The 19,348-nt window shown below is 37.4% G+C and overlaps 1 protein-coding gene across 3 annotated transcripts in view; it reads left to right on the top strand.

The window, feature by feature from the left end:
* Positions 1-17,752, top strand: part of LOC149190966 (protein SUPPRESSOR OF K(+) TRANSPORT GROWTH DEFECT 1) — a 63,312-nt gene extending 45,560 nt beyond the window's left edge. For 2 of the 3 annotated variants that reach the window (XM_089412318.1, XM_089412320.1), the window contains exons 5-10: positions 15,574-15,642; positions 15,792-15,866; positions 16,059-16,157; positions 16,299-16,463; positions 16,584-16,738; positions 17,166-17,752. In XM_089412318.1, the coding sequence (XP_089268444.1) occupies positions 15,574-15,642; positions 15,792-15,866; positions 16,059-16,157; positions 16,299-16,463; positions 16,584-16,709 (534 nt within the window). In that variant the 3' untranslated portion in view covers positions 16,710-16,738; positions 17,166-17,752. The remainder of the gene's footprint in view (positions 1-15,573; positions 15,643-15,791; positions 15,867-16,058; positions 16,158-16,298; positions 16,464-16,583; positions 16,739-17,165) is intronic. The other variant, XM_089412319.1, reaches the window with a different exon arrangement.
* Positions 17,753-19,348: the final 1,596 nt, after the last annotated feature.

Here is a 19,348-nt window from a genome sequence, read left to right as displayed (position 1 = left end):
GATAGACATCTGCTCTCTTGTTTTTTTGGCAAACCAACCACGAAATCCATGGCTATGCTCTCCTATGATCTAGCAAGTACATGTAAAGAATGATATAGACCTTGCTTCTAATTACTAGGTTTGTTAGTACAACAAAATATCCATCCTTGGATAAATTGAGCTACATCTTCTTGCATTTTGGGTCGATACACATACCTTTGTAAGTTGGCCACTATTTTCCCAACACCAAAATGCCTTGCAACTTTGGAGGTGAGAACCATCCTGCTAAGTTACAATCTTTCTTATTTAGGAACATAGAGCTTATCTAGCTTGTAGAGGAACCCATTCTAGAGATGGTAATAAACCTTATTACCACCTTCTTCTACATGAACTTGGCCTTGTAGTTGCTTAAATACCTCCTAGAAGTCCTCATCTTCTTTTTATTTGTCTTTGTGTGTATCATGGGTGAAAAGTCGTGTTTTGGGTGGGAGACCGTGAAAGCACGTCTGCCAAATTGTTAGTATTTCCCTTCTTATATTTGATGATAAGATGAAATTGTTGTACAAACACCATCTACTTGTAGTCTCTTATTTGTTGAAGCTTACCTTGGGATATGATAATGGCTAGTGATCCATGTGGATGATTGGTTTCCTTGCCCATTGAGTAGTTCTTCCATTTATTAATAGCTTGAACAAGTGCTTAGAGTTTTTTTGTCATATGTAGGGTAGTTCAAGACTCCACCATGGAACATTTTAGAATGATGACATACTGGGTGACCTCCTTTCATCATGCTTGCTTTCGTATCATATCCACTTGCATTTGTCTCCACTTTGAAGGCTTCTCCAAATTGGACAATGCACAAATTGGTGGTTGACTAATGTTTTGTTTCAACTCTTCAAAAGTATTTTATGGATTCTTTCCAAATTGGAAACTATTGTTTCTTGTTGTTATGGCATGGAGTGGTGTAGCCATGGTTGTAGAGGATTCTAAAAGCATTTGAAGGTATTGTGTTGCTCCTACAAAGCTTCTAACTTTAGTAACATTGGTTTGAGTTGGCCACTTGATGATGGCCTTCATCTTTGTGGTATTAATCTTGTGTTCCCCTCTGCTAATCATATACCCTGGTCCTCAAGTACACCAAGGATTGGTAGGCAATTCACATTTCTCAAGGTTTCCTAATGGTTGATGCTTTTTTCTAGGTTTGTAATGCCTACATGAGATGTGAGATATGCTTTTCCTTGGTAGAGCTAAATATCATTATATCATTCAAGCACACTATCACAAACGAATCTAGAAACAGATGCAATACATCATTCATCAAATGCATAAATCTAGCTAATTCATTACATAAACTAAAAGGTATTACCAACCTTTCATATAAACCTTGCCTTTTCTAGAAGATGGTTTTCCAAGTGTTGTCCTCATTTACTTGTACTTGGTAGTATCCCAAGTTGAGATTCAACTTGGTGGAAATACATGGCATGTTGCAACTAATCTAGCAAGTTATCGATTGTGGGTAGAGGGTATCAATTCTTGGGAGTGATCTTATTCATGCACTGTAGCTGATACACATTCTACAAGTATGATCATTTTGGGGGACTATGATGACATGTGATCCACAAAGTGAGGTACTCATTCGAATTACTATCTACTCTAACAATTACTGCACTTGTTTCTTTAATTCATCCACTTCTAGTATGGATTGTTTGTAAAATGTTGTGCTTGGCAATGGGGAGTTAGGCAACAAATGTATCTTATGCTTTGGTTTCCTCTTAGGTGGTAACCCTTTAAGGTCCTCCTACAACTGGTGTTTTTTCTCTTTAGTAAATTCCCCAAAGATGCCTTTATCTTTATTGATTCATCTTCTAATTAATTTTGTATTAAGAAGACCATTGCAAACTACCTAGTTGAATTGATTAGCTTCTTGGCCTGGTTAGCACTTAAAAGAGAGATCTTGGATTTACCTTTGTGCAAATTGATGATGAAAGACTTGTATCCTTGGTCTGTTGATTTGTGGTAGCAGCAGATGTGCTCTAGCCATGAAAATGTTGGAGAGGCTAAAGCACATGAGATCTCCAAGACCCAGAAATGGTTTGGGGAAATTCAAAAATAACGGTGTCCCTTGTGTGTCTGTCTAGTATTTCAGTTGCTGATCTATATATGAGTTAAGGCTGCATTTGTGTTTATTTTCAGTATTTATATGTATAAATAACTTGTTAATGGAATAAACAAGTAGGGGAAATAAACCAGATAATGTAGTAGGGATTTCTAACGGGTTAGACTTCGAAATTTCAACATGGTCAAGTGGTATAGGTTTGCTCTCTTTCTGAAGATCACATCCATTATGTAAGTGTAGGGGCTTCCAAACACTACACTGAAGAATGGGTATGGGCTAGGATGGTCATGAACTTCCAATCCAAGCTTAGTTACTAGATCCTTTGCTATGAGGTGGGCTGCAACCCTAAATCAATTAGAGCATCCACCTTTGTTTTCTCGACCTAAATCTTGATAGTCATCTCCTTGTCTTCCTTGGGATGGCGGTTACTCAAGTTCACCTACTTTTGAATTGTGGTATAAACAATATTTGCATCTATGTTTGAGTTTCTCTCTACCTAGTTGCCTAAATCCACAACTAGCATGTTCTTCTCGGCCTTCTTCTTGCAATACTTTGGATTTAGTTTTGGACTTTGCTTAGAACGCTTATCTTTAGTATGACAATCAATACAATGGTTATAGTGGTTGCTTGGATCGTAGCATTGATGTGCATTGGCTACTATCTTCCTATCCTTTTCTTTCTACTTCTTCTTTCCCTCCTTGGAATTGTCTTGGTGATCTCTCTATCCGGAACCACTTAGTTGTATTCTTTTCTTGTTCATCTCTAGATACCGTGCTTGCACACAATTCTCAGCATTTTTCCTAGGTTTAAACATCATCACTTGTCCTTGGATGATTGCGGATACTACCCAGATACTTGATGTGTAAATCTGAGTTCTTGGGAGAAATGACCAACATAATGGCTTGTTTTCGGAACTCAGTGGTATATTCTTGTATTCTTGTCCCTTTCTTCTGCTAGAGAAGTAATGCGAATGGATCCATTGGTCCTCTTCAAACTCAATAGGGTAAAATTGGGACTTAATGAGAGTGTTAAATGCTTGCCACTTAGTCACTAGGGGATCACCCTCTAGCATCATTGTTGTGTGGCTTTCCCACCAAGTTTGGGCATGGCCCTAACTTTAGTCGAGCAAATGATATATTTTTCTATTTTCCTATGTTATGGACATTGAAATGAACTTCTAACTTTGGCAACCATTGGTTCAACATAACAACATCAATCTCACCTTGTTAGTCACTTAGATTTGCAAGACCTGCGTGCTGAATACCCAGATTTGCACTAGATATGTCTACTGGAAACTCATATTTGTCGCTGTAGCTTTCAGATTTGCTGCAGTAACCTTCAGATACTGAGATATGTTGTTCTAGCCTTCAGATCTGCTTCTGTAACTACATGGAAATCGACTTCTCTTAGAGATCTTGCTCTGTTATCATGTTAAAATCTCTATTCCAATAACTTAATTCCTATCAAATTCTTCAGCTCATAAAATAAAATACACTTGATGAAAATTTAGCAAGAAATAAAAAAATCAATGGAAGTGATAGAAAACCAATCTCCAAAATACTCACAGAAAATTCTGCCCTTCAAATATCATCTTTTCATTAAAATTACTCCAAGCTTACAAGGGCCCCCAAACTGGGAAAATAGCCCATTGAGAAAGCAAGAAAAATTACAGTAGAATCTGGCAGTTCTCGTGCACCGTACAACCTGTATGGCCTTGCCAATACCTGTTGTAAAACTCCTCTTGCTGCTGCTGAATTCTGTCCTAGAAATTTGTACAGCTGCCCTCCTCTTTTGCTGGTTGTACAACCTCCTGAAGTTGCCTTTGTACCTGCTGTGTATGGCCCCTTCAATTTTTGAGAGATGGGTTAATCTCCTTTTACTGCTCACACTGTCCTCTTTTCTCCTTTGGACTTACACACTAAGTGAAATTCCCTTTTCACTCTCTTACTTGTGTTTTTCTAACATTCTGTGTGTATCACACTTTGTGTTTTTTCCTTTCACTTTGTCTTTCTTTGATAACATTGAGTTGATGACCACATCTTCATAACCCTAATCTCTCAATGATATTGATGGTTGAGATTAAATCCCAATTGGTGATGAAGATTTCATCTAAGATTCTAAATCACTATTGATGATGGAGATTACATCTAAAGATTCTAAATCACTATTGATGTTGGAGATTACATCTAAGATTCTAAATCACTAATGTAAATACTTTACATTTTATTAGACATTAATCAGCTCACTATTGAAAGACTTTTCACTTTAATAATTAACTTTAATTAAAGTGAATTACAAAATAGAAAGGGCTTTTTTTGGACAACTTCCACACATTGGTCCCTAGACCTGTGTGGATGTTCCTATCTGATGCTACAAATATCAAGCAATACTTGGGTGTCCTTCATAGTCACATAGGGAGGCAAGTAATGTTATTTAAGTCCAACTCTATAGATGAGCCTTATGTGCAAGCCCAATGCATTGAAATTTGAAATAAAAAGGGGAAGCCAAGTGGTTTGAAGCAACTTGATCAACAGGTCCCTTCCAAGAAGAGCATACAGAAGAAGGGGAGAGAGCAAAAATGAGGACTTCTACCATTGCACATGTGTGCAAGGACCTAATGATTGTTGCCATTATTTTATCATTTATGGTCATGCTAATGACTAAAGCAAAACACTGGATGCTGCATATAGATTTGATCCCAAGAATTGTAAGCAGGTTCAATCCAAGAAATAGAATATTTTAGTTGTGGAAGAAGGCAAGGAGATAGAAAGCAATTCAAATGTGGACAAGAAAATTATTTGCACAACAGTGCAGAAGATGGTGAACTTGAGAAGCCTCCATCACAAACAAGGAATTGATAATGTAACACACCCCATATATATGTGTGTCTTTTTACTTCCCAGTGGGGTTATTCACTTATTTATTATTAGTTGGTTCCTTTTACGCTTGGGGTATTCCACCATTCCTTGGGTAGTTTGGACTAGGCCATTCTCATGCTGATTTCCGACACCCTACAGTTGAGGTCGGGCTTACTGTCATTGCTCTCTTAGACGTGTTTTAAAGGTTTGAATCCTGTTGGATGCGTTTACAAGACTGGAAAACTGCCTATGGCTACTTGTTCCGAGTTGGAGTGTTATGTTTGCAGGTTGCCTTGCATACCCAAGCCTGATAAGGATGCAAACGCCAATTTCAACTACAATGTATGCACTGCTCCAAAACCTGAGCAGCATTTGGCAATTATCTCTCAATTTATTGTCATTTTGTCCGGGCTTCTTCGTATTCCGGTAGATAACAGACCACTAGAAGTGACTATACCTGGCAGATTCGTATTTGTTGCAGCTGCTGATTCCTACTCAGCTTTCGAGGTGCTAAAAACGTCTGCATTTTTGGAATATGACAATGAAAAACCAGATGGATAGAGCTGTAATGTTCCTATAAGGTTGATCGTCTCTGACCTATTGGAATTATGCACAGTATACGATCTTATAGTTCAGACCTTGGCAATATGTCTATGGAAGGTTGGAAATCTTGTAATTAGATCCAGAGTCGTATCTTAGTTACTTGATTTTGGTGGAGGTTCCTCGCTGGTTGCAATATTGACTCTTTCTACCAACACTTCTGACTTCAGGGCAGGATTGCTCTCATTTGATTATGAGACTCATCTCCTTACATACAGCTTGGAACCCTGTTTAACAAATCCGAATGGTTATACTAGGAATTCCTCCAAGGGAGTCAGCGCAAAAGGACTGTCAAGAGGGCAGTGTAACCATGAACCTACAGCTGGTCATTTCGTTCCCATCTGACTACTACCCCTAAAGGAGTCCTATTTTATGCTACAAAGGAGGGTTACTCTACGTTTGTTATACCTGCAGTCATATAATACATCATGCCTGAGAGATGAGTTAACGAGTGTACATAGGAGAGATATTATGCCAGAACAGACCTAATAACATGACAGTCTTCAGTTTATTTCAGAGTGTACAAAGAAATGGCATTCCCGTTATCAGTTGCAATCCATGAAGTTCTCCACATGAAATAAATGTGAAAAGCACCAAGGAAAAGCCACGTCACAAAGGCATCAACATGTCCATGAATCTTTGTCAACATTCCAAGTTCCTAATGCTATCAAAAATTGATTATCTACATGTTTGTGCTTATCATGGATACACATTCAAGAGAGTGATATTTCTCATATAAAGATCAGCTTATGCATATAACGAGTACACGAAACATGCAAATTAGTCTTAAGTTATGGTTATAGCCTAAAGGATTCTATACCTCAGCTGTCTTTTGCAAAATTTGTAAAGCAGAATGCACATCCACTTTCAGTGTATTAACACAAACATAGTGAGGTTTGGAATCTTTGGATAGATCATTATTTTGATTGTCAATTGGCAACAGGTGATTGATAGTGGTAGTACCATTCCACTAGTTGAGCAGTTCAGCAATGATTATTTCCTTTGCTGTTGAGCAGTTTCAGGGTGGCGGTGGTGTGAATGGAATTGTGGCAAAAAATGGGTGCAGCGGCTGCATCAGTGGAGCCGTGTGATCTAGAGGAGGGACGCGATGACTGGGAGGCGGTCTGAGGTTTGGTCAGCTGCCCTTTTTTTTGTATTTAGTCATTATTATTATTATTTATTTATTTTATTTTTCTATATATATGCTCTTTTTTAATTTTTAATTTTTTCTTCTCTTCTCTCTCTTTTTTTTACTTTTTAAAATTTTTATTTAATAATTTTATGGCCAAAGGCCTGATAGTGAATTCGGCAGAATGGAGAACCTCCAAGTATATAGAGAAATGTTTGATTGTGACGACAACTACGTTGACGAAGACTTTAATGGCAAATGGTCGGGATCAGAGAACATGGCTTTGATACCAATGTAATGAACAAAGTTCGTATATTCAGAGGAATGCTCTGATACCAATGTAACGAACAAGGTTCGGAAATTCTCTAATATCAATGTATACACAGTGAAGTAAGCTTCAAAATACTTCGAAGACAAAGACATCCATTGTAGGACAAGTAAGTGTATATTGAAGATTATAAAAGAATTGAGATGAGATGATTACAAATGAGGGTGAGGAGTTGCTTATATACCCTAGGTAGGTGCCCCTTCACTAATGGACATGTTCTTAGAACAAGTTTCCTCAATACTAACTATTAGTTACTTAATCATTAATTATGATTATTATTATTTACATTATTTTTATTATATTTATATAAATTTTATTCATAACAAACATTCTCTAATGAGACAACCAAGACTTCTAGACCTACCTCCATCCCCCAAGTCAGCCTTCTAGACAAGATTCTTCAAGGTCAACTCCAAGCAAGTGCTTCAAACCAAGTGAACAATGTTCTCGGTTCTTTTCTTTTGCTTCTAAAATTCCCGGACTGTACCTTCTGTCTTGTACCTTAGCTAGTATACTTTAGGAATTTCGCATGTGTGGATTTTTATAGGGTGAATTTCGATCTTCCTTCTTTGCATGTACTTTCCTTCAATCAAGAGACCTTCCTTCTTTTCTTTTTTCGCTCTCCTTGTCTATCTTAACATTGCAAATCCAATGTATGTTGATTCATGCCACAAGAGGTCGAATTTCAGGGCTATATATAGTCTCCATGTTGGATGAATTTCTTCAATGAGGCCAACATGTCAATGAGAGAGGTGGACTTGTAGGAGATGGAGCTGGCTTGGTGTAGGAGTCTAATTTTATATTTTGACACAAAAACAAATTTTCTTCTTTGACGTAAAGAGCCCATGAAGGGTCTTTTACATGATGAAAATGACATAAACCCTAGAAGCCTTCAATGGAGGCTTGACCTAGAAACAAAATACATAAAGCATGAAACCTATGCTCATAAAAAATATTTTTTCTTTTATAATAATTTTATTTTCTTTCTTTTGACAAATACATTGTATCATGACTCAAATACAATTATGAAGATCGATACTAGTTACATTTCTCAACAGATCTTGTGATTATATTACTTAAGGACTCATGTAACAGAGGGAGCAACAATGGCTAGAGGATTTGTCTCTGTGATAGATGGAGAAGTCATGCCCTGCTTCAATGTCAGAGGGAGTTGACCTTTGAGTTTGAGATGAAGGATCTTGGTTGGATACATTACTTCTTGGGACTAGAAGTGTGGCAAAAGCCGGGTGAGATCTTCATTGGTCAAAGGAAGCATATTATTACGATCATTCAGAGATTTGGGATGATGGATAACCAATCCATGGGCACTCCCATGGTAACTAATTTGAAGAGGCTGAATGGCTAAGGGAGCAACAAGGATTGCCACAACAAGATTTGTTTCAACGTCAGAGGGAGCACCCAATCAAGGTGACTAGAAAGTAGTTGTGAGACAACATGTGTTGACGTAGCAACATGGTACAATTGGATATGGATTGATATGGATTGAGATGATTGGATATGGATTGAGGTACCAACATGGTACATTTGGATATGGATATGGATTGCAAAGAGTGCAGAAGTCAGGAAAAGCACATCAGGATGATGATTCAATTTGGGTTTTGCTTGGGCAGGAAGCAAACATTTGTCGCACTTAGGATTGCAGAGGCCAAGTATATTGCAACTAGTTTGGCTAGTTGTGAAGCAGTGTGGGGCTTTGTAAGCTACTCGCAGGATTGTTTGATCAGGTGTAGGAGACGACTGTAATGTAGGTTGAAGCACATCGAGATCATGGTACCACCACATCTGGGACATGGTACAGAAGGGAGCAGTGAGGCTCCAATGCATTTCTATGGTCAAGCAAGTTACTAACATTCTCACAAAGCTTTTGTCCCAGGATGAAGTTTGTATACTTTAGGACAAGCTTGGAGTGGTTGAGAATGTTTCCCTTGGTTAAAGGGAGTGTTGATGTCGTAGCATCCAGAGATTCTCCCTAGGTTAGGATATTGATAGGTCATGGGTATTGACTGAGGGGGATGTAATGTGGCTTGGGAGTTTGGCCCAGATAACATCGAGGCCCAGAGTTCTCCCCCGGTCAGGGGTTACCTGACCATATTGCCAATAGTTATTTGGCTAGTGGGTTGAGTGAGTGGGCAAGTAATTTTCCATTTGATAGTGTGTGAGGACATGTGGGAATGGTAAATGGGCCCAGGGTTTTACCTAAGGTCATAGGTGCTGACCAGGTTCTAGGTGACAACTTGGAATCTGGATAATTGGTAACCCAGGACTAGTCTTGACCCTGGAAGGCCAAAAGGCATTTGGCCAGTGGGACCCTAGAAGGCGTTTATTCCAATGTTGCACTAATCGTTATCGGGATATTATCGGGGCAGGGAAAAAATCGGAAAAAATCGTAACATACAAAAATATTCATTTTTTTGCAATTTTTTTAATATCTAAAGCATCTACAACATAAAATAAATACGTTGATACATATATATGATAAAAGAACTAATATATAAGATGTTTAATATCATTTTTAGTGCCACATCACACATAACAGTGAATCATGTCTTGAATAGGAAGTCCTGACTCATGACTCCCAACTTAGCCTCAAAATATCAACAAAAAATATAATAATGTATCTCATATCATGAGTCATAATGTCATATACAATGAAATGAACCAAATAACTAAAGTCTAATAACATTTATTTCCTTTGCCCCTCTAGATGTAGATATTGGTGGAGTTGGCAGTAGACTTTGCTGTGCTCTAGAAGCTGAAGAACTAGGAGCTACAGGAGGTAGACCACGTCCTCCACTGGTGACAGGGGTAGCTTGGGTCACCTCCTCATAAAAAAAAATAAAAAAATAAAAAAAATAAATTTATTTATTTATTTTTTTCCACGAATTTTTCATAAAAATCGGCTTAAAAAAACTCGATTTTATCTTTTTTTTTTTTGTTTGAAAAAATCGCGATAAAACAATTTTATCGCGATTTTTTGGTGATTAGTGCAACACTCGTTTATTCAGTGGGTGACTAGATCCATTTTTGCAAAAGGTATGTGTCTAGTGGGTGACTAGACCCCTTCGCATGATGCTGATGTAGGATGGTTTCCACATGTAGTGGATGGATATATCAATAGCTCATTCAACCTTTTCTTGCGATGGAGAAATTTTTCAACAAGAGGACATCTGAAGAAGTCAAAGTGAATGCCTCCCTAGCTAAGAGGGAGTGTTGAATTTTGGTAGCCGTGGTTGGTATTCATAATTTATATTAGCCCACAAAATAAAAGAAAATGAAAAATTTAAATTTGGTTTCAAGTCAGCTCCAAATAAAAGAAGTAAAATTTTGAATTTTAAATTTTGAAGTTGCCTCCAAACTTAAGTCGGTCCAGCCAAGAGAGACACCAATTCGGGCTCATCAAACCACTATATATTGCCAATCAACTTCCTCACTTGAAGCCCAATTCGGATCACCTCAAGGTCTTCTGATTTTTGTTCACATGTGCGAAGGAGAGAAGAGAGGAGCAGATCGAAGTTTGACCAGCCTTTGACTCGCATTGACCAGCAGTTTGACTGAGTTTTCTATGGAGCAGTTTGACAGAAATTTGGAGGATGCTTGACTGCAGGTCTGAGGCACAGTTTTACTGAAATTTAGAGGGTGTTTGACTGCAGGCCTGAGACAGTTTGACTGAAGGTATGAGGCAGTGTGACTGCAGTTGACTAGGGTTTCTGAGGAAGTTGCAAGATGCTGAAATTCGGCCTATTTGACCTGAGATGACCAGCTGTTGCATGATGCCAAAAATATCTCTGTTTGCTTGTTTGTTAGTCAGTTTGACTTTATTTGATTGGAAAAATCAGATTGTATCTCTTGTTGAATTGGACAATTTCTCTAAGAAAAGGTTGCTGGTTTTTTCCCTAGTTAGGATTTTCCCAGGGCAAAAATTTGTGTCTTGTGTTTGGCTGTCTCTTCATGATGCTACTGTCATATTATTGTTTTACTGTTGAGAATTTCTATGCATAATTGCTTAATGATGAATGTGACACGAGATGAATTGGTTAAAGAATCATTGGAAAGTAATTATCAGATTAGGGAATCATGAAAATCAACACATATGTGAATGTTATGCCCCTAATAAGATAACCCTTGAATATTCCCTAAAGGTCCATGTGGAAGCTACCTTAGTTCTCAATGATTTACACAAGAGGAGTTAGCAAGTTATAGTAACATGGAATTCACTAGGGATTTCTAGAAAATGGGTACTGGCTGTCTTGTCTGGGAGTACAAGATCTCATTTGTAAGATCTACAGTTTTGTCTGGACCAGATTAGTGGGGAAGGCCTCTCGCTGACAGATTAGTCATGGGTTTAAGAGAGTCCATTCTGTAATGTTGTCAGAGTATCAGTGTGTATTTGTACTTCTACGGGACCAAGTAAGCAGAGTTGGATGCACACCTGCTAAAGCATTTTTATCTCGATGCCACATGCTTATTCGGGAGTTTTTCTATATAAGGTTTTCTGTCATTGGGGTTCAGGGCAGCTGGGTATCTCTACCTGCCGTCAAGTTCCTCACAGGAGACAGATAGCTATTGTGGACACTGGATGGAGGGCATCTAGGTGCTGAAATTGTTTGTATTAAAGAGGCATTGGCCTACTTGAGAAAGTGGGGAAATTTGTTGAACATCTTCTTGCATCCAAATTCTTTGGTCTTGCTCCAAAAAGTGAAAGTACGTTCTGACCAAATTCAATTCTCGAAATACATCCCTTAAGCCAAATTTGTCTTATTTCTATGTGCACTTCCTCCACCTATTTGATTGTACTATAGATCTTCTAGGTTCATACGTTTCGTTATACCTCGTGGTTTAAAATTCTCTATTGTTTAATTCAGAGTCCAGTGGTAAAGGAGCCAAACACGATTGACGGAGATTCTTGTTTACATGCTTTGTTCCCTAGAGGTGGAGAGAACCTTTTTAATGTTTTGATACCCTTTAAAATATGATATTAGAGGCAGGAGTAATTGTCTCTTTGAAAAGCTTGATGGACAGTGTCCGCTTCTCCCTCGTAGATTTACTAGTGGCATCATCTATTCATTAGAGAGATTCTTCATGATAGGAGACCTTCTGGAAATCAGGATACAAGCGCCTAAAGACATAGGAGATGCTCATTTTGTTCTTTTGGCAAGTTTAATTAATAGCACACGTTCCACTCACTCTGGAGCCTTTCTAGAGGTGTGGCTTGCATGAACAAGTTTTTTTTAGATGTTCAATTCAGTGGGCACATGGATCATGGAATAAACTTAAATTTTTGGTGTGACAAAAAATCTTAGATATTTGATGCTTTCCCTGACAAAACATGATAACTTCACCATCAGATTCTAAGAACAAAGGTACTAACTTGACGAGAAGCTCGTTTTTTTAGAGGTCATATTTAGTAGCTGCTTTTGCCTGTGAATGAAAAAGTGGTGTTGCTGGTAGCACCCTTTTTCAGAGGGTGGTTAAAATTGTGTCTTCTTTGAAATCACAGCCTTGACAACCAATAACATTGTGAAAAAAACCTTAAAATTCTCTTTTAAATAAAAAAATGATGCTATTGGTACTACCACTCTTATTTTTGGAATCAATATTATGAATTAATTTAATTTGCGATCTTGAATCAAATAAAAAATTAAGCAAAGTCTTTTGGTAGAAATCACATAAGAGAATTTTTTGGCCGACGTGTTTCGAACCAACAAGTGTGGTTCATCATCAGGGCCAGATGAAAAGGCAGACCATGGCAAAATAGTATTACCTGAAAATTACTCATAAATTAATTTTATTTATTTCTAAAATCTACATTAATATATAAATTTTGGAAAAAAACCTTTTAAACGAGTTTTTTTGGAGGGGGAAACCTTGTTCTTTTAATATATATATATATATATATATATATTTTCCCGAAAAAAGAAGTCAAAACATTTTTTTAAACACCTTAAAAACAAATTTTAGTTAAGAAAGAATTTAAAATAAAATAAAATAAGACTTAACAACCATACCAATAAACACGAAAGTTTTAAAAAAATTAGATAAACAAATAAATGACACTTAAAAATAATTAAAAAAAAAAATAAAAAATCTAAAAAACTAAAATAAAATTATAAAATAACAAATAAAAAGACCAAATTGCAATTTAAAATAAAGAATTTAAAAAACAGAAAACCAATACACCAAATAAAAAATTAAAGAAAAAAATACAAACTAAAACAATTAAAAAAACAGAAAAAATGGCAAAGCAAAAATATGAATTAAAAAATAAATTTAAAAACAATTTAAAAATGACAGGCAGTAAAAAATGAATTAAATAGGCCACAATTTTGGCTGGAAAACAATGGAAATTCCGACAGAAATTTTTGGAAATCCAGGTTACAGCTGTCAAGCTGCAGAATTTTGGGTGCCGCAGGGGTTCTTGTTTGTGCTGAATTCATTTCCACCATAAAAAAATGATTCAAACACTCCAAAGATTGGATTTTTTGAATTTTTTCGCTGGATTCCGGTGGAAACAATGGAAATTCCGACAGAAATTTTTGGAAATCCAGGTTACAGCTGTCAAGCTGCAGAATTTTGGGTGCCGCAGGGGTTCTTGTTTGCGCTGAATTCATTTCCACCATAAAAAAATGATTCAAACACTCCAAAGATTGGATTTTTTGAATTTTTTTCGCTGGATTCCGGTGGGAATTTCACCGTCCAGGCAGCGTTGGTATACAACGCAATTAAATAAGGTAAAAAAAACCCTTACAACAGATTGGGTAAGCATTCGTTTTCTTTCTTTCTTTTTCTTAAATTCCTTTTTGCTTTGTTGTCGTCCTCTTTCTTTTCTTTTCATTTTTTTTATGATTATTTTAAATTGATGTATTATAAATTGTGTTTTATTTTTATTTATGGGTTTTTCAATTTAAACTATTTTTAAATCTGTATTTTTCCTCTTTTTAATTTGGTTTTTTATTTAATTTATTTAAAAGTTTATTATATATATATATATATTCTAATTAATTAATGGTTTAAAAAAATTTGTTTTTATTTTATTTTTAAAAATGATTTTATATTATTTCTTTGTAAAGAGAAGGATTTTATATGTGTGTTTATTAGGTGCTTTCCAATTTATTTATTTTAAAATGTAAATTAAAAAACAAATAAAATTAATAAATGAGTAATTTTTTAAGTTTCAATTTAAAAGTTTATTTATTTTTATTTTTTGTGATGGTACTGGTCAATATCACAATTTCAATTAAGTTGTAATTTTAACTTCAAAAATAAAATTGATGCTTCACTTTTTGATTTGAGGATGATTTTTAAGCTTTTATTCACAATGGTATCAGTTATCAAAACCATGATTTCAAACAAGTTGCAATTTTTACCACCCAAAAGAAGGTACTGCTGATAGCACTACTTCTTGATTCAGGAGTTGATTGTGATGTTTTTAATCCAAAAATATGAGTGAGTTTTCATTTTTTGATAATAGTTCTCATTAAGTTGATAACTATATTTAAGTTTTTCATGCCCATTTTATATGATTTAAGTAGGATTACTGAGAGATAATGTATAGAATGAAAGGTTCTGTACCTCCCTATGGACATTAGAGCTCTTGTAAACAAGTTCATGGTCAGACTAGTACCTAGGGAAAGACATTGGGTCAACACTTGATTGGCAGCTCGTCTACCATCGTTAAGTGAACCTCTAACAGGGGTCCAATTCTTGGATTGGTCCTCTGTAGATAATTCTTTCTGGGAGGTTCTCGCTGACATTTGGTCATTGAGAGAAAACAAAGCACATGATAACAATGGTCTGGTTAAGCTGCTAATTACCTATTTGAACTGCATCATTCTGGGATGAGTTGTAGCCTTAGTTTTATATTTCCTTTTTCTATATTGCACAGTAGATTGGATTAGAGATGTTATAGGCATTCCCATTTCACAATCAAATCACTTTGGACATGCCTACCTCGGCTGCATCACCTTGATTGGCTCTCACCGTGCGTCTCCGTAAGTTCAACCCTTTCCTCTAAGGTGCTTATATGGCTACTTCAAGGTGCTGGAAAGCTTGTGGCAATCGCGACTTGGTATATGGTTGAAAACTCCTTCCTCCCGGTATATGGTTGAAAACTCCTTCCTCCCTACAGTTAGTCGTAAGCCTGTTGGATGACATCCTTACATATTACTATGATTTCTTCCCTGCTTTATCTCTAAACTCTTTATTCCACTGAACCGATCAACATTGATGTTTGCATTTGAAGACACGACAACGTTTTCTAAGCTCTATTATCGTTCTGTAAGGATTCTAAATTCTAATGTTTTCAATAACATATCCTTTTACTGTCGATGCTGTTGATTGCATTTAGGTTGAGAATGTTGTGTTCATGAAAGATTTTTGGATATCGGATGTATTTATTCATTATAGGAGAAAAAATGCTTTAATTCATCACTGCAAAAGCTAAAATGGCAATGCAATGCAATGGAATGTGAATTATTTCATGTGAAACAATGTCCTTTATGTCATGTAAAGAATGTTTTTTAACTTTTTATGCAGTTTTGTGCAGGGTGTAGGAAACAATGATGATAAAGTTCTTGTTCTGGCTGCCACTAACACTCCATATGCATTGGATCAGGTCTGAAATTTCCTTGTAACAAATAGAAAATCTCTTTACTTAGATGTGAACTATTCATTTGACTTGCTGGAGGTTTCAAAATGGATATATATTATACATTGAAATGACTCGGGAATACTCATCCATGATGGCTGTTGCTTTTCTTTCAGGCAATTCGGCGTCGGTTTGACAAAAGAATTTACATCCCACTACCAGAGGTCAAGGCAAGGCAGCATATGTTCAAGGTTGACCATTGTTTATGCCTGTTTCTTCATTCATTTTGTCAAAAGTAGGAGTGCAAACTGCAGAATGGGGATGTGTTAAATGAATGGAATAAAAATGGTAGCAAATGGTTTGGATGTAAAATGCACTATTACTCTCTCCTTGCACTGTTGGGATTGTGCAAGATAAATAATGTCAGCTTGTGTCATGGCTAGGTCCATTTAGGTGACACACCCCACAACTTAACTGAGAGCGATTTTGAGGAACTGGCATGCAGGACAGAGGGCTTTTCTGGATCTGATATAGCTGTCTGTGTAAGTAGCTCTCATCTCTTCGTGCCCTTTCCCACCTGTTATAAGACATAATTGAGAACAAATGGATAAGTTTTTTGCCTCGTGTATCGAAGTAGTATAATCATCATTGAACTTGTACTCAATTGTTGTTTGTCGTGGCAGGTTAAAGATGTACTCTTTGAACCTGTTCGTAAAACTCAAGATGCCATGTTCTTCAGAAAGGTTTCCACTGAGGAAGGGGAGATGTGGATGCCATGTGGTCCCAGGCAAGCTGGTGCTGTGCAGACAACCATGCAAGAACTTGCAGCAGAAGGCTTAGCGGCCAAGGTACTCTCTAGAGTCTAAACCAATAAACCCTCTCTTATTCACCTTACATATCTGCAGCTCATTCCTTTTCTTAAAGAACCTGAACACTCTTCTTTATATCCAATTTTGTTCTTGTTACAGATTCTGCCACCACCAATTGCAAAAGCAGATTTTGATAAAGTTATCGCAAGGCAAAGGCCAACTGTTAGTAAAAGCGACCTTGAGGTGCATGAGAGATTCACGAAGGAGTTTGGAGAAGACGGCTGACAAATTTCAGTCATGATTGTATATGAATGGTATTTGTAATTTCATGATTTCCATATTAGTCACGCTTAAAACTATGTGCCAAGCTTCACTATTGATACGATAATAGTAGCAGATTATGATTTTTATAATCTCTTGCTTGTATGGTCTGCAGAATTTGTTGTTCGATCAAGTTTTACTAATTTTTTATGCGACACAGATTGTTCTCTCAACTAATTTGCTAAACTTCTCAAATTGCAGTTCAAGCCTGTGAATTCTCACAATTCCAATCAGCTTTCTAATATATCATCACCACAATGCATATAATTCCATATTTTAGAAGTTGTATGATGATATGATCTCGATGGATAATGTAGTCGGTACTTCTATGACGTTTACATGATTACTAAGTCACACATTAATATTTTACCACTATATTCAATGCTTATGATTCTTGAATCTTGTTTTTCCAACATGAAGCAGGAAAAGGGGCTCCAGCGTTTTGGGTAAAAATGGTATCATTGCAACGATGTTCTTGAATCTGGTGTTCTACTTCTTACGAGGAAAATCTTGCCCATTATGGGAAAAAAACATAAAGGACATTGCAATAAATCGTTCGGAGTGCAATGTTCAGGAAGCTCAATCAAAATAATGTACATCTCTGGTTCAGTCCACTACACTTCTCATCTAATGGCTTGGTCACTGTGGATTGATGGTAACCACTTTTCATGCAGAATGATGGTTTAATGATTACCTTTTTGATATTAGTATATTAGTTGAGTGAAGTTGTTTACTTGGGAAAGTTTAGATGACAATGCATATCATCGATATGTCTTCTGCACATAATGCAGCCCGTTGAGGAAGTCCTCAAATTTGTGGTTCCTTTTATTGTTTAAAGTTAGATTTGTATTAAATGATACTTGGGGTTTAAAGCTGTGAATTATTATAACGTGATTGGGCAAGTTCATGTTGATGAGATTAAGCCTTTGGAACATCAAAGATCTACTTTGTGTAAAAGATATATTTGTACTAAATGTTACATAATATACATATTTGGTTAGTCTTAATTTTATTTTATTTTATTTTATTTTTGTTGTTGTTCTTTCTTTACTGAATTTGTCTACTCCTATATTGATACAAAATAAATTTACAGATAGGCCACAACCTCGAGAAGTCTAGCCTAGAGATGTGGCATGCTCACATTGCAAAGCCAAACACGATCCAAAAAAAACTTGCTGAAGACCGACCAGAAGGGCTTCTAGGAACATGACCAAGACTAGTATATAGAAACAGAGAAACACCATTATCGTGACTGAAACTGAAGACTGACCCGTGGAAATTCAACAACCAAAACGAGATGACTGGGCTCAGGGAAGAAAACAGAGAGGCGTTGCCCAAATCAAAATTGAAGTCAGACCTGAAAAACAGCTGTGACTGAATTAGAGACCAAAACATATTGCCTGAAAAACGCTGCCCACGCAGGGGAAACCGACTTTTGGACTTTGGAACCAAGGACTGAACATGAGAACTGTTTAGCATATCATGGCGATAAAACAGGAGGAAATTGAGCACCTTCGAGCCACAGAGAGACAAAAACCATTGAACGCAGACCTAATTAGGCTTCATGAGAGGTAGAGGGATGCTCTTCAATGATGCGGCACCCATAATTGTAGAGGTCTTTGTCATCGGAGGGATGACCCTCTTTGCTTGAAGAACCACCACCAGAAGGGATGCTCGGACTAGCCTGATTATCCTTGACCTGGGTTGCAATGCATTTACTTGGACCCGGAGCCTTGCTTTGCTTGTTATCACACTGAGTAGTGCCATGCCTACCTTCCGCCCTCATCTCCAAAGTCACCCCAGAGGTCACGGCATCCTGACTAGAGGTAACCTCACGAAGCTCAATGGTGACTGAGGCTAAAAAGGAGACATTACTGAGAGTACAAGGGAACTGAAGATGAGCTGTATTAGGAGGAGAATTGAGAGAGCGCGCTACCAAATTGAACTTCCCACGACCTTGTCCACGACCACTCTTGGTAACAGGATAACGGTCAGAGCAGAAGTCCGAGGAGAATGACGAGGGTTCCGTCGTGGAGGAGGAGGCTTGGCGGTTAACTTGCCCCCGGGAACTTCCCCTCCTGCAACTCATTCTCTGGCGCAATCTGGGCATAGTGGGAAGAGCAAGAGGTTCAAAATTGACTGCAATACTGTGGAGGCAGAAGGGGACTAAAAGTAGCTGAGCTTCAGCACCCAGAGGGGCAGTGGGAGGGACAGAGGACGAGCTGCTATTACAATTGCAGAAATGGCGGTGAGGAACTTGAAGGGCCAGCAATAATTCCACCCAGCGATCCAGAGCCCAACGATTCCCAGGGCTGGTCCGGGAGCGCGGCTCTGCGACAGTGAAGGAATGACGCGAGCGCAGAGGAGGAGCGCAAATGAATCCAGGAAGGGGCGACATGATTGAAGAATGAACAGGCTGATAGGGAGGGACAGGCTGCGTTAATGCAACATTGAAGTTGAGAGCATATGCATTAAAAACTGTAAATGTGCGAGGTCGGGTGGCGGTGGTAATGAGCCACGCGCCAACCCATATAGCCGCCCACGTACCATTCAAGCCATTAAACACTCGGATCCGGGAATTTGGTTAGTTTTAATTAAAAAGA

This window comes from Pinus tabuliformis, chromosome 3_1 (assembly GCF_031772625.1).
Source record: "Pinus tabuliformis cultivar Carrire ecotype Pingquan chromosome 3_1, CPIR1, whole genome shotgun sequence".
Classification (NCBI taxonomy): Eukaryota; Viridiplantae; Streptophyta; class Pinopsida; order Pinales; family Pinaceae; genus Pinus; species Pinus tabuliformis.
The sequence above is the reverse complement of the archived record's forward strand: the minus strand, read 5'-3'. Positions and strand labels throughout refer to the sequence as shown.